Source organism: Carcharhinus amblyrhynchos, chromosome 9 (genome assembly GCF_965287045.1).
Source record: "Carcharhinus amblyrhynchos chromosome 9, sCarAmb.v2.hapA, whole genome shotgun sequence".
Taxonomy (NCBI): domain Eukaryota; kingdom Metazoa; phylum Chordata; class Chondrichthyes; order Carcharhiniformes; family Carcharhinidae; genus Carcharhinus; species Carcharhinus amblyrhynchos.
Genome location: NC_137332.1, coordinates 63,492,555 through 63,508,704, shown reverse-complemented (window position 1 = coordinate 63,508,704; position 16,150 = coordinate 63,492,555). Strand labels below are relative to the sequence as shown.

Below are 16,150 nucleotides of genomic sequence, written 5' to 3'. Positions count from 1 at the left end.
AAGACTTCTGGATGAGTTTATGGGATCTAATGGGATTGGGGGTTATAGATAGGTCTATGGCTTAGTAGGTATAGATGTGATCGGCGCAACTTGTGGGCCAAAGGGCCTGTTTGTGCTGTAGTGTTCTATGTTCTAAACCGGAGTACCCAGAGGAAACCCATGCAGACATGAAGAGGATGTGCAAACTCCACACAGACATATTATGTATATAATACAAGCGAGAACAATTTCCAGGTCTGCTTTCACTCGTGATCAGACAATCTGCAATATCCAGGAACATTGATTCATTGGATGTCTGATTGATCTATAGGACTTCATTAAAACAGGCACTTATCAATGTGTTTTTGCTGAGACAACTGTTTTGCTATAGTATGTTTTGTTATATCTGTCAGTGCTTAGTATAAGTCAATGAAACTTACAGCATGGTTCTGCAAAACTTGCAAAATGACTGCAATTACACAAAGTATATATCAAATACATGTCAATGCTTGAAAGTGATTGATGTGCTAAACATGACGCAGTATATTCAACAAAACAGATCCTAAAACTTAAAAACAACAAATTTATAAAAGTTAATTACTTAATTCTAAACTTACAAAATAAGAAATGGTTACATATTGTGAAATAAAGTGGCTTCCTTTAAATATCACAAGTGAAACTGCACTAATTTAATGCACAAGGCTGAATGTTTTAATACTGGATGCAACAATCACTTTACTCACTCTCCACAGCTTCCACACTCTGCCTCTCCCTCAAAGAATGGCTGCCTTGCTGTGACACATGCCGTGACCTTGGAATGATTGGCATTTTATCTGCCGTATGTTGAAGCCCTTTGGCATTCTGAGTGCACTTATAGACATACACCCTGTAACTCTGTTTGTTTTCCCATATGTATTGGTTAGTCTAAGGTACAGCATCACGCTGGTGAAATGGCATGTTCCTGTTGCTAGTCAGTCATCTAAACACAGCTTTCACTCATTACTGACAATGGAGTTCAGGTAGAGGATGAGTTGGGTGCCTCAGTATAGAGTATTAGTGCCTGTGGTTGCTTCATGCATGGGTCTACCATCTAGCTTCCCATTTCATGGGCATCTTTCAATTCATGTAAGATTTCCAGTTTGCAATTCTACGGACCATCACCTTTCCAGAAGGCAGGCGGTCAATAAGTTTCTTCTGGCACTAGATCTATTTTCTTGCAACCAACACTCGATTACATGACCGGCTCTGCTATCTCCAACCATTCTTCATTTGGCCTGCAGGCCTTCCATTCCAATTTGGTGGCAACATGACATCTTTCCTTTACCTTGCTGCCTCCAGAGAGGTGTTATGAATCGTGGGAGAACTCCTCTTTCCCCCCATCACTCCCATTGATGACCAGCCCTCTGCTGCTTCTGTTGATATGCATCCCTTCCTTTGTAGCCTGTGTCTGCAGCCTGCCAGAATTGTGTTCATGTGACTTTAAACTGTGGTTAGCACTGCTGCCTCACAGCACCAGGGACCTGGGTTCGATTCCTGGCTTGGATCACTGTCTGTGTGGAGTTTGCACATTCTCCCCATTTCTACGTTGGTTTCCTCCGGGTGCTCCAGTTTCCTCTCACAGTCTGAAAGAAGTGCTGGTGAGGTGCGTTGACTCGAACAGGTGCTGGTGTTTGGTGACCAGAGAAATTTCACAGTAACTTCATTGCATGTAATGTAAGCCTTACTTCTGACTAATAAATAAAGTTAATAACAAAAATGGTGCCTCACAGTATGCTGGTGACACCAGGACCCACCACGCTTAATTAGCCACTTTCCCGCCTTCTGGCCCTGATCTTCCTTACCAAATTATCAAAGAAGATCCACTGCCTATTTATCCTTGCGACCAACTTGAATACTCCCTCAACATTGAGCAATCAGCCTGATTGGTAAAATTCCAGCCAACTTTTCTGGCCATTGATCTTTTTTCCCCATTATGTCTCCAAAATGCAAGCACATTATTTTGCAGAGGCACCCAGAGTTTAAAAACAAAACCGCAATGATTGCAAGCTTTTTATCAATAATATAATTTCATAACTGCAACAATGCAATAACTATTACTGCCTAACACTAATATCACTGTCACAGAAAGTTTGACATGCAATCATGTTTCAGCTCTCTGTTGCAAATTGGGAATATCTGTTTTTTTGTCTGTGAAATTCAAACACAAATGTATGCATATTATTGTTTAATATTATGGCATGTTCTAATAGAATATTTCCATTTTTCTCATAGGTCCAGAGCAACCTAGAATAAACAAAATATCCCTTGTAGCAAATAATGAGATCAAACTCAACTGCGCAAGTATGAATCCGGAAGAATTCCACGGACCAGGGCACTATTATTTGGTCAATGTTAATGACAAACAATTCGGAGGCAATCATTCAAATTGTGACATTCGCATTCCCGGCTTAAAGTATCTGACAGATTATACAATAGAGGTAACGTGAATTCAATGTGTATCAGGCTTATTTCATATTATATGATGCTGATGTCATACTTTTACCAATGTAACTGTTGTCTGTCCTTTTACAGCTACTTGCCTTTAATGGCGAATTCAGAAGCTTTCCGCAAATTGTAACCATCAAAACCAAATGTAAGTAAATGTATGTAATGCTTGTTAAAATCACAGTTTGCCAACACCAAGTGCTTGTAGGCTTCCTGCAGCTTGTCCACCATACCTGTTACTATATTAGACTGATGTGATTCTCTGAAATCAGGTGTTAAGAGTTCCAGCTCCCAGTGACTTGTCAATTCTTCCAGGTTTCATTGATTAATGGGGGAGTTGCTCATCAACCCTTGAGAACTGTACATTTATTTGACTCAGTTATTAGATTATTGAATGTGCAGATCTAGTGTGTTCTAAATTCCCATCTTCAGTCATGCTGTTTTAAACCTTTTTTTTCTCTTCAACCAAGTGACTGAGACTATGTGGCCTTTTAACCATCTGCATGCAGTCAGCAGGGACCCTTTCTAACTGACACAGTGAACTGCCCAATGCACTGAGATTTGTCAATTTCATTGCCACTATCCTTCTGAATATATTCTGGGTGCACATGTCAAACTTGCAATTTTCAGGGAAGCTGAAGGCTCAAGTTCTGTACAGTACTCAAGTCGTGTACAATTTTCAATATGGTTCAGACCATTGAGGGATGGTATTCCAACAATGCCGGGGGCAGGGGAGTACCCAAACACCTGCAATCCACCCCTCTTCCCCCTCTCTCCCCCACCCATTACCCTAGAGGTTCTAAGATAAGGTTTGCATGGCAGTTGCCCACAAAATATAGGCCGGTTAGTTTAACGTCTGTTGTGGGTAAAATGTTAGAATCCGTCATCAAGGAGGAAATAGCGAGGCATCTTGAGGGAAATTGCTTGATAGAGCAGACGCAGCACGGTTTCGTTAAGGGGAAGTCGTGTCTGACAAATTTACTGGAGTTCTATGAGGATGTGTCTAGGGCGGTGGATAGAGGAGAGCTGGTGGATGTGGTGTTTCTTGATTTTCAGAAGGCATTTGACAAGGTACCTCACAAGAGGTTATTGCAGAAGGTCAGGGGACATGGAGTTGGAGGTAGGGTGTTAGCGTGGATAGAGGATTGGTTGTCAAATAGGAGGCAGAGAGTGGGGGTTAATGGGTGCTATTCGGATTGGCGGTTGGTGACTAGTGGAGTGCCCCAGGGGTCGGTGCTGGGGCCTCAGCTATCTACCATTTATATAGATGATTTGGAGGAGGGGACCGAGTGTATGGTGTCGAAATTTGCTGATGACACCAAGATTGGTGGAACGGCAAATTGCGCGGAGGGTGTGGAGCGTCTACAGAAGGATCTAGATAGGCTGGGCGAATGGGCCAGGAAATGGCAAATGGAATTTAATGTTGGCAAGTGCGAGGTGGTCCACTTTGGCAGGAATAATGGTAGGAAGGACTTTTACTTACGGGGCGAAAAACTGCAGCAGGCGACGGTGCAGAGGGACCTCGGGGTCCTTGTGCATGAGTCGCAAAAACCCAGCCTGCAGGTGCAGCAGGTGGTCAGGAAGGCTAATGGGATGCTGGCCTTCATCGCGAGGGGGATTGAATATAAAAGTAGGGAGGTCTTGCTGCAGCTGTATAGGGCATTGGTGAGGCCGCAGCTGGAGTACTGTGTGCAGTTTTGGGCGCCGTACTTACGCAAGGATATTTTGGCCCTGGAGGGAGTGCAGAGGAGGTTTACTAGGCTGATGCCGGAGTTGAGGGGGTTGAGCTATGAGGAGAGGCTGAATAAACTAGGCTTGTACTCGTTAGAGTTTAGAAGAATGAGGGGAGATCTCATTGAGACGTATAAGATGATGACGAATGGAATTGGTAGGATAGAGGTGGAGAAGCTCTTCCCGCTCAGAAAGGACAGTAGGACTAGGGGGCACAGCCTCAAGATAAAGGGGGGGCAGTTTAGAATGGAGTTGAGGAGGAACTTCTTCACTCAAAGGGTGGTGAATCTCTGGAATTCTCTGCCCGTTGAGGTGGTGGAGGCTGCCTCGCTAAATATTTTTAAGACGCGTGTTGATGGGTTTTTGATAGGCGAGGGGATTAAGGGTTATGGGGAGAGGGCGGGAATGTGGAACTGAGACACGACAGATCAGCCATGATCTTATTGAATGGCGGGGCAGGCTCGAAGGGCTGGATGGCCTACTCCTGCTCCTATTTCTTATGTAAAATGGAAACATCCCATGAACAATTGCACTGCAGTTGAGAAACATCCAAAATGATGATTTGTTTGCTGGAGCAGACGAGTGAAGGAGCAGAGGGACAGATAAGAAATTACCTGTTAAAAACCTGTTTAAATAAGTTTAAAGCACTTTCTAGTAAGAACTTACCTTGTAGAACTGTTTAAATCATTTAAAAGCATTTTTGCAGGCTTTTTGTATTTACTGCTTTAAGAATTCTGAGGGAGTGGTTAGAAGGGAGTTGTGGGGCAGCAGGCTTTAAATCAGCGCCAGGTTTAAAAGGAGGCCTGGTATAGACAGCGGGCAGTGGAGTGAGAGGGAAGCGGAGTGAGAGGGAAGCGGAGTGAGAGGGAAGCGGAGTGAGCTATTAGGGCTTAAGATCAAAAGGGCCAGGTAAGTTCGTGTGGAAATTTTTCAATACTATTACAGTGAGTAATGGAGGGGCATGTGATGTGCTGTTTCTGTACGATGTGGGAACTGGTGGACCCCAGGGTCCTTCCCAGTGACCATGTCTGCAGTAAGTGCAGGTTGCTGGAGGAGCTCCAGCTCAAGGTAGATGAGCTGGCCTCTGAGCTTCAGACACTGAGGCTCATCAAGGGGAGAGAGGGTGCCATTGTCATTGCAAGTGACATCCACCCCCCCTGGACTGGCTAACTCTAAGGGTCAGGAACAGGAGGGGGCTGGGGAGAGGAGGAAGGGGGGAGGGGAGCGGAGGAAGGAGGGTGGGGACCGAATGCCTCAGCCTCTCAATCTGCATAACAGGTTTGAGGTTCTTGCTTCCAGTGTGGACGAGAACGAGGGAGGTGAGGTCAGTGAGCAAACTGCACACAGTACAGTGATGCAGCAGGGCATAGGCAAAGAGAAGGTGAAAAGGAACGTAGTCGTAATTGGGGATAGTGTAGTTAAGAGTATTGACACTGTCCTTTGTCACAATGACAAAGTGCACAGAAGGGTGTGTTGTCTGCCTGGTGCTCGGGTCCGGGATGTCGCATCTGGGCTGCAGAGGAACCTGGAGTGGGAGGGTGAGAATCTGGTCGTTGTGGTACATGTGGGTGCCAACGACGTAGGCAAAATGCGAAGTGAGGATCTGGGGAGGGAGTATGAAAAGCTGGGAATGGAATTAAAAAGTAGAACCGACAAGGTGGTTATCTCTGGGCTACTGCCTGAACCGAGTGCAGACGGGCGTAGGGTTGATAAGATTAAGGAAGTGAATGGGTGGCTCAGGGATTGGTGTGGGAGGAATGGGTTTGAATTTATGGGGCATTGGCATCAGTATTGGGGTAGGTGGGACCTGTTCGGGCAGGATGGGGTTGGTCTGAACCGTGCTGGGACCAGAGTCCTGGCGAATCGTGTAAAGAGGACTGTAGACAGGGCTTTAAACTAATTAGGGGGGGGGAGGGTGCGAGGGTAGGTGACATTACGGGGTCTAAAGTAAAGGAGAGGGTACAGGTAAGGGTAGAGGCCGAGGATGTCCCAATTATAAAGGGAGTAGGGGGTGTGAGTATGGTTGGTGGCGTTCTGGCAAATAGGGTCCAGGTGAAGGCTGGGACGAAGGCACTTTATCTAAATGCACGAAGCATTCGGAATAAAGTGGATGAGCTGGTGGCGCAGATCGGCACAAATGGATATGATCTGGTGGCCATTACAGAGACGTGGCTGCAAGGTGACAGGGACTGGGAGCTGAATGTCCAGGGGTACCAAGTGTTTAGGAAGGATAGGCGGGAGGAAAAAGGGGGGGGGGCGTAGCTCTGCTGATTAAAGATAGCATCAGGGTGGTAGCAAGGGATGATATTGGAGCCAAGGTGCAGAAAGTGGAATCGTTGTGGGTAGAGATTAGAAACAGCAAAGGGAGGAAGTCGCTGGTGGGTGTCGTCTATAGGCCCCCGAATAATGATCTGGAGGTGGGGCGGGCTGTTAACACGCAAATAAGTGCGGCGTGCAGGAATGGGACGGCCGTAGTTATGGGGGATTTCAATCTACATATTGATTGGTCGACCCATGTTGGACGCGGTGGGCTCGAGGAGGAGTTCTTGGAATGCTGCCGGGATAGTTTCCTTGAACAGTGTGTGTTGGAGCCGACGAGGGAGCGAGCTGTCTTGGATCTGGTGTTATGTAATGAGGCGGGTAGAATTAGGGACCTTGTGGTGAAGGATCCTCTTGGAGAGAGTGATCATTGTATGGTGGAGTTTCTGGTGCAGATGGAGGAGGAGAAAGTGGGTTCCCGGACACGCGTCCTTTGTTTGAATAGAGGGGAGTACGGTAGGATGAGAGAAGAATTGGCGAATGTGGACTGGGGGAGTGCGTTGGAAGGTAGGTCTGCTGAGGAGCACTGGAGGATCTTTAAGGAGATCTTTCTTGGTGCTCAGCAGAAATTTATTCCGATGGTCAAAAAGGACAGTAGGAGGAGAGGTAATAAGCCGTGGATAACGATGGAGGTGAAGGAAAGTGTTAAACTAAAAGTGGAGGCGTTTAGAGTAGCTAAGAGTAGTGGGCGATAAGAGGATTGGGAGAGGTTTAAATGTCAACAAAGATTGACAAAAAGTTGATAAAGAAGGGTAGGAGAAACTATGAAGCTGGGCTAGCGCTTAATATAAAAAAGGATAGCAAGAGTTTTTATAAATATATAAAAAGGAAGAGGCTGGCTGGGGTGAACGTTGGACCCATAGAGGATGAGAAGGGGGACTTAGTGGTAGGGGATGGGGAAATGGCTGAGGCCTTGAATAACTTTTTTGTTTCGGTCTTCACGGAGGATGACGTGAATAATTTGCCGGGCGTTAGAGATGGAAAGGTGGTAGGACTGGAGGGTCTTAATGACATTACTGTTACTAGAGAGGCGGTGCTCGACAGACTGGAGGGGCTGATTGTGGACAAGTCCCCAGGACTGGATGGAATGCATCCGAGGGTTCTGAAAGAAATGGCAGAGGTGATAGTGGATGCCTTGGTGGTTATTTTCCAGACGTCGCTGGATTCCGGGGAAGTGACGGAAGATTGGAAAACGGCTAATGTTACGCCGTTGTTTAAGAAGGGTGCCAGGCAAAAGGCAGGGAATTATAGGCCGGTTAGTTTAACGTCTGTTGTAGGTAAAATGTTAGAATCCGTCATCAAGGAGGAAATAGCGAGGCATCTTGAGGGGAATTGTTTGATAGAGCAGATGCAGCACGGTTTCATTAAAGGGAAGTCGTGTCTGACAAATTTACTGGAGTTCTGTGAGGATGTGTCTAGGGCGTTGGATAAAGGAGAGCCGGTGGATGTGGTCTTTCTTGATTTTCAGAAGGCATTTGACAAGGTACCTCACAAGAGGTTATTGCAGAAGGTCAGGGGACATGGAGTTGGGGGTAGGGTGTTAGCGTGGATAGAGGATTGGTTGTCAAATAGGAGGCAGAGAGTGGGGGTTAATGGGTGCTATTTGGATTGGCGGTTGGTGACTAGTGGAGTGCCCCAGGAGTCGGTGCTGGGGCCTCAGCTATTTACCATTTATATAGATGACTTGGAGGAGGGGACCGAGTGTATGGTGTCGAAATTTGCTGATGACACCAAGATTGGTGGAACGGCAAATTGCGCGGAGGGTGTGGAGAGTCTGCAGAAGGATCTAGATAGGCTGGGCGAATGGGCCAGGAACTGGCAAATAGAATTTAATGTTGGCAAGTGTGAGGTGGTCCACTTTGGTAGGAAGGATTATTACTTACGTGGTGAAAAACTGCAGCAGGCGACGGTGCAGAGGGACCTCGGGGTCCTTGTGCATGAGTCGCAAAAACCCAGCTTGCAGGTGCAGCAGGTGGTCAGGAAGGCGAATGGGATGCTGGCCTTCATAGTGAGGGGGATTGAATATAAAAGTAGGGAGGTCTTGCTGCGGCTCTATAGGGCATTGGTGAGGCCGCAGCTGGAGTACTGTGTGCAGTTTTGGGCGCCGTACTTACGCAAGGATATTTTGGCCCTGGAGGGAGTGCAGAGGAGGTTTACTAGGCTGATGCCGGAGTTGAGGGGGTTGAGCTATGAGGAGAGCTGAATAAACTAGGCTTGTACTCGTTAGAGTTTAGAAGAATGAGGGGAGATCTCATTGAGACGTATAAGATGATGAATGGGATGGATAGGATAGAGGTGGAGAGACTCTTCCCGCTCAGAAAGGATAGTAGGACGAGGGGGCACAGCCTCAAGATAAAGGGGGGGCGGTTTAGAATGGAGTTGAGGAAGAACTTCTTCACTCAAAGGGTGGTGAATCTCTGGAATTCTCTGCCCGTTGAAGTGGTGGAAGCTGCCTCGCTAAATATTTTTAAGACGCGGGTTGATGGGTTTTTGATAAGCGAGGGGATTAAGGGTTATGGGGAGAGGGCGGGAATGTGGAACTGAGCCACGACAGATCAGCCATGATGTTATTGAATGGCGGGGCAGGCTCGAAGGGCTAGATGGCCTACTCCTGCTCCTATTTCTTATGTTCTTATGTTAAATTGCAAACTTTGGATGGTTTCTATTGTGTTTCATCTATGGTTACCCAGAAAAATAGTTGAAAGAAGTGAAAGCACTGCTGGCTTTTGGGTGGCGTTTTGTACAGTCACATCAATTCCACCCCTGCCACTCCTTGCCTCCTCCCCCCTCCCCCACCCCATTAGGCAGATTGAATTTAATGCAGAGAAGTGTAAGATGTACATTTTGGCAGAAATAATTGAGAAAAAAACAATGAGGGGGGGAGGGGGTGGGGGGAGACGATTCTCCCAGCCCACTTACGTGGCACAGTAGACCAGGAGATTCTTGCTGATGCCGTTTTGTGGGCTTCCCGCTGGGCGCCACAGCCTCTGCGAGTCTCAGGTAGCCGGATTTCCAGCGCCGTCAGCCCTGCCCCAGAAATCAGCACGGAGCTGAATAAATTGTGCAAATTGTAATTTCAGTCTACTTTAGATATAATCAGCGGGCCCAGGATTGAAATCTCCGGGCTCACTAGCATCTCTTCCCACCCCCACCCCTTTGCCACATTCAAACTTCTTAAAGAGCATGTGGAGTAGAACTCTTGGATACCACAAGTGATGTGATGTTTACCCACCCAGAAGCGTGAAAAAATTCTCCCCATTAGTTTTTCAAAATTCCAAGTTATTATGCTAATATATGTTATACTGCTTTACATATTTTCCTACAATAAAGCACTATCTGTGAATAATGATACAATTTTGTGCTATAGATAATGACAAAGCATTAATTGGATTCCTGGTGTTCCTGATCATTGTGACTTCAATAGCCCTGGCCATCGTACTCTACAAAATATACGTTCTGCAGAGAAAATCTTCAAGGTATCCATTATATTTAGTTAAAAATGATTTAACCTATGCTTCGAATGAGCTGCACCTCTGTCCCAACCAATAAAATATATTTCCACGGAAAATAAATGTAATACACAGAAAAATAATAAAAACACTGCACCAGAAAGAGTATTTTCTCTGAGTGAATTGACATTTCCCCAAAAGTGTTGTATTCTGATAGGTTCTTAGTTAATTGGAGTGAATCTGTCGTGGAACTGAGCCACGACAGATCAGCCATGATCTTATTGAATGGCGGGGCAGGCGCAAAGGGCTAGATGGCCTACTCCTGCTCCTATTTCTTATGTTCTTATGTTCTTATGAATGCAATCTTAAACATTTTAAAATGTTTGAATGCTTGCCATTTTCCTCCATTTGCTGTTACTTTTGCTTTTTCATAATTGTGGCTGCTATTACTCAGAGTCTGAATCAGATCAGAGCGCAGGTTTTGCATCCTTCAGATCTAGCTCATGGACCAAGAGCGATGGCAAAAGAGTGGGCTGGACAGTTCTTTTTTGACTGGTGCAGACACAATGGGCTAAATGGCCTCCTTTTTGTGCTGTAAGCTGCCTAGGTTTCTACAGCCTGCTTTGATGGTCTTCTTATTTTCTCTGGCGTAAAGCATTTTAGCATCATACAGCTGTCGGCAATGATAGAAATTTGGGAACCGAACCTTACTGTTGACTCTGCTGCGGGAGAAAAATATAGTTCTATTTCATTGTAACGTGAGTGTTCTTGCATATGAATGTGATTGATTATATCTCACTTTCTGAATGAGATCTCCAACTTTGGTTCCTTTTGCTAGTGTCTTATATTTGCTCTGTCAATTCCCCACAAACCAAATGGACAACTCCAATCGCCCACTGATCAAAGGCCTTAATTATTTTGTGAATTGAATTAATGAGCTACCCACTGCTTACAGAGGGGTAGCCATTCAGTGCCGGATGCAGTCCCCAGGACTACAGCAGGATGTGGTAAGCCCACCAGTATCAGGAAATTCCACAGCTGTCCTCCTCTATTCCTATCTCCATGTCAGCACCTAAATCATGCCCGACTTAACGCTTAAGAGATGCCTGCATGATTCTGGTCAGACTGAATTCAATGGATTTGAAACATTCCCCTTTCTTTCAGTAGCAAACAGTGAATTCCTTACCACAGAAGTGGCTCTGATTTTTTGTTAGATAGCAGAAGTGGAAATGTCCAGTCTGACCAATATCAATGCAAAGTAAGACAGTTGTGAGACAGTTATTCCTACACTCTACACAAACTCAACACAATGTAGCAAAGTTCTGATCCAATCACTCTCTTGGATGGTTTTTAATATTCTTCTCAAGGTGAATGTTGTCACTGCTGGGGATTTGAATGCTTATAAGCATTTCATACTGCTCTTGGCGGTAAGAACCCTTTAAGAATAGATAGAAAGAGATGCGTATTCCACCTCAAAATGCAGTGGAATTCCAATTTTAGAAAGAAACTCCACTGAGGTGTGGCAGCATTTTATTTCCCACACCAGGCATGGTTTTGGTCTTGGACAATCTATAAAACAAATGTAAGTTATTACTTAGTCAAGGTTGATATGAGATTGTGGCCACAGCAACTACACCAACCAAACCTGTTCCCTGATCAGCTAATCTGGACTCAAAGGGTGGGATTTTTCTGACCGCACTCACCCCAAGACTGAAAAATCCCACGCGAAGTCAATGGAGCTTTGCATGAACCTGTCCCACCCATTACGATTCCCATGGCAGGCAGGATGGGAAAATTCCATCCAAACACTATTTCCAAAGGGGAAAAGAAAGCTGAAACATACAGTCCATTCGTCCTTATATTTTCAAACAGATTATGTCAGTGAATGAACTAAGTCATGTTCTCCCTGTGTTTGTGTGGGTTTCCTCTGGGTGTTCTGGCTTCTTCCCACAGTCCGAAAGACATGCTGGTTAGGTGCATTGGCCATGCTAAATTCTCCCTCAGTATACGTGAACAGACACCGGAGTGTGGTGACTCGGGGATTTTCACAGTAACTTCATTGCAGTGTTAATGTAAGCCTACTTGTGACACTAAGAAATAAACTTAGACTTAACTGCATTTAACTTAAAGTATGGTATTGTTTGTGGGCAAATTAGCAGAAGAGTCAGTTTAAAAATTACATTTAACTGAATATTTTTGTATGTTCTGTGGTATGCCTTTGAAAAGTGTGAACAAGTGCAGTGCAACCTTATCGTAATACATATTAAGATGCATATTACTATGTTATGTAAGGTATCAATGCAATGTATGTTAACTAATGATACTTTGTCCTTAAATCTGTCAATTATGCACAACTATTTTGTTTTTGCTCTGTCCTAAATAGACGTTCCGAAGAGTCTGTGGAACTTATTGAACACGGTTAGTTACCTTACCTTCTGTTTAACTTTTCCAGTGCAGCATTGCATATGAATTCTCACAGGGAAAATACATTCACAGTTTTAATGTCATCTATCATTCCTTGCAGATGATGAAAAGCAGCTACTCAATGTGGAACCCATCCTCGCAGAACAACTAATTGACGTGTACAGGAGAAAGCAGGCTGATGAGTCAAGACTATTTTTAGCAGAATTCCAAGTATGTGAACTTGGTGAATTAGTGCCTTCCCAATGGTTTAATCTTTCAGTTTTGCCCATGACAGACACTGAGGGGTTGATGATTGCCATTTTGAAAGGGAGGAATAGCGTACTGAGGAGAGGTAACCATTTATAATCTCAGTAAGGATGAGAGCCAGAAAGCAGAGGTGGCTGTTCAAGAGTTTTGGTGTGAATAAGGTTAAAAGAACAGGAAAGAAAGTAAGAAAACTAGTTTACACTTATGTTGAGCGGCACAATGGGCAGCACGGTAGCACAGTGGTTAGCACTGCTGCCTCACAGCTCCAGGGACCTGGGTTTGATTCCTGGCTTGGGTCACTGCGTGTGTGGAGTTTGCATATTCTCCTTGTGTCTTTGTGGGTTTCCTCCGGTTTCCTCCCACAGTCCAAAGATGTGTGGGTTAGGTTGACCAGCCATGCTAAAATTGCATCTTAGTGTCCTGAGAGGCGTAAGTTAGAAGGATTAGCGGGTAAAAATGTAGGGATATGGGGGTAGGACCTGGGTGGGATTATGGTCGGTGCAGACTCGATGGGCCGAATGGTCTTTTTCTGCACTGTGGGGTTTCTATGATTCTGTGAGCCCTGAAGAACCTCATGACATCGCAAGCATGCACAACAAATGAAGTGCTTTTTAAAGTGCAGTTACTGCTTTCATACAGGAAGAGTAATTCTCACACAGTGCATAATAATTTTGATGGTATTAATATATTGTATTGACCAGTACACCAGGAAGAGTTGCTGCACTTCAAATAGTATTAATCTCTTACAATCAGGAGAAAGGACAGATGGGTACCTGATTTAACGTTCATTCTCTTGATCCCACCATCACATCAGACCTCTTCACTCCCATCATCTAATCGTGGACAGGTAGTTGAATCTGTTTTAGATCAACAGTGAAAAGCTTTCTTTATGCCTTTTTTATGCAACACATGTCTATATAGCAAAAGTTCTGACATTTAGGGTTACATATAACTATCTGCCTACCCCAACCTCTCACTCTCCAATCCATCAAATAACAACTGTGTGAGTTCTATGAGGAAGAGGTGATCCACTCTGTCAGGTTGACAGCGAAGGTGACAATTATTATGATAATGATACTCCAAAACTGAGCTGTGTGCCAAATTAGAAATGTATCTATTTTAGCAAAGGGTAAAAAAGGAACATATATTTTTGAATTGTTGTCACAGAGCATTCCGAGGGTCTTCAGCAAATTTAGTGTAAAGGAGGCACGGCGAGGTTGGAATGCAAACAAGAACCGATATGTTGACATCCTACCATGTGAGTATCATTGGAATCTGCTAACTAGGCGAAGCTATCTATCTTAACAATCTGCTATTAGTCAACGGAAAACTGCATAGAATAATTCAATATTGAAATAATATCAAGAAGTTTAAATGGAAAGCTAAAGAAAGATAACAGATTCATGCATTGTGTAGGGCAAGGCAGCATCTGTTTGACTCTAATACACTGCTGGTTATAATTCATTCTTGTTTCCTCTTTTTTTTAAAGAAAAGCATTCTTTGGTAATATAGCTTTTATTTAGTATCCAAACAATCTCTCCAGTGCAGACTGAGCCCATTTGGCGCATTGAGTCTGTACCGGCTCTCTGACAGAGCACCTTACCCAGTGTCATCTTGGACACTAAGGGGCAATTTAACTTGGCCATTCCACCTAACCTGCACAACTTTGGACTGTGGGAGGAAACCGAAGCACCTGGAGGAAACCCACGCAGACACGGGGAGAACATGCAAACTCCACATAGTCACCCAAGCTTGGAATCGAATCCGAGTCTCTGGTGCTGTGAGGTTGTAGTCCTAACCATTTCTTAGACAGCACCTTCCAAACCCATGACCGGTACCATCGAGAACTAGAGCAGAAGATACATGGGAACATTGCCATCAGGAAATTCCTGTCCAGGACACTCACCATCCTGACTTGGAAATATATCACAATTCCTTCACAGTTGCTGGATCAAGACCCTGGAATTCCCTCTCCAACAGCACAGTGGGTGTACCTATACCACAGGGACTGCAGTGGTTTGCAGTTCAGCTCACCACCACCTTCTCAAGGGTAATTAGGGATGGACAATAAATGCTGGCTTTGCCAGCGACGCTGCATCCCATAAATGAATAAAAGAAAAACATATTAAGGGCTTGGTTAAAACAAACTCTTTATTTATGCTCAAACTTTCTTTGGTGGTTGTACGTGATTAATTGATAAACATCGGAACACTTGATGATTTAGTGAATTCTTCAAACAGCACTAACGAGGGTTGAATTTTCCTAACAGACGATTACAACCGTGTTCAGCTTTCTCCAGTACCTGGAGAGCAAGGTTCTGATTATATCAACGCAAGCTTCATTGATGTAAGTATGAACATTTTGAAATTAATAAACAAATAATATTTAACAATTTATCGTTATAAATGTTACTACAATCATTAAATCCTTTTGAAAGTAAAATACCCTGGGAGAATACGTTCCTTGGTTTCGTATGAAAAGGGTAAAAACTCTGATCTTGGCACGACTTCCAATTTGATATTTGGCCCAGGTCCTAATCCCATTCCCAGGATCTACTTACATGAGGACCACTGTGAACGTAGTGTTGGCCTAATCTTGCTCTTTTCTTTGAGTGGCTGTTAAGTATCATGGACTCCATTATAATGATGCTTAGGTCTTTGTGCTTCATCATTCAGGCAATGTGTTTTCCATTCATTATGAATGAACTGAATCCTGATGATTGTAATGATGGAACACTTTGATATTTTTAATTTTTATCCTTCACAGGAATAATTAATTGTTAGTGCGCTTGTACCACATTTACCATTAATTACTATCTTTTGCAACAGGGTTTCAACGAGTCCCGGAAATACATTGCTGCCCAAGGTATGTTTAATTCTCTGTTTTATTGGTGATGTAGCTGAATCATACGCGTAAGGAAATCTCTGGCATAGAAATGTTTTAATAGAAAGTTTGTTCAGTAGCATTCTGGGTACAAAGTGGAGGATCATGTGGCAGTCTGCTCACAAGGTATGCCAGCTGTTCGGGAGGGGTGGCCAAGCTCAACACAATGATTTCAGTGCGATCTTCCTTGCTAGAAGTATGGATAGTGTTGGGGGCTTGGACAATGAGATTTTAAGTCCTGCTGCAGCAATATCATGGGCTGCAGTACCTTTTGCAATGGAAGTAGAATAAATGATAAGGGAGGTAAAAAAATGGCTTCTGTATCCCCAACTTGCTCTTTCTGTACCCCAACCTCTCATCGTAGCCCCTCATCAATTCTGTATGCAGCCCACCCACCCACTCTTTATGTGACTGATATCCTTGTCTATAGTCTGTGCCTTATTATAACCCATCACTTCATTATATTCCCTTGACATAGAACCTGTCTCCTCCATATACCCCAGTGCCTTGTTACAGAGCCTGTCCTATTGTTGTATCATTGTTACATCTCCATCCACTTATTATAGAGCCTACCACATCATTTATACACCTCCCAGTCTTTGTGGAGCCTGCCCCATCTGCACCTCTTTATTATG

At 44.3% G+C, this 16,150-nt stretch overlaps 1 protein-coding gene across 1 annotated transcript in view; it reads left to right on the top strand.

The window, feature by feature from the left end:
- Positions 1-16,150, top strand: part of ptprc (protein tyrosine phosphatase receptor type C) — an 86,466-nt gene that overhangs the window by 43,103 nt on the left and 27,213 nt on the right. The window contains exons 14-21 of the mRNA XM_080196762.1: positions 2,251-2,456; positions 2,551-2,611; positions 9,881-9,989; positions 12,346-12,380; positions 12,487-12,596; positions 13,800-13,890; positions 14,902-14,978; positions 15,461-15,497. Of these exons, the coding sequence (XP_080052888.1) occupies positions 2,251-2,456; positions 2,551-2,611; positions 9,881-9,989; positions 12,346-12,380; positions 12,487-12,596; positions 13,800-13,890; positions 14,902-14,978; positions 15,461-15,497 (726 nt within the window). The remainder of the gene's footprint in view (positions 1-2,250; positions 2,457-2,550; positions 2,612-9,880; positions 9,990-12,345; positions 12,381-12,486; positions 12,597-13,799; positions 13,891-14,901; positions 14,979-15,460; positions 15,498-16,150) is intronic.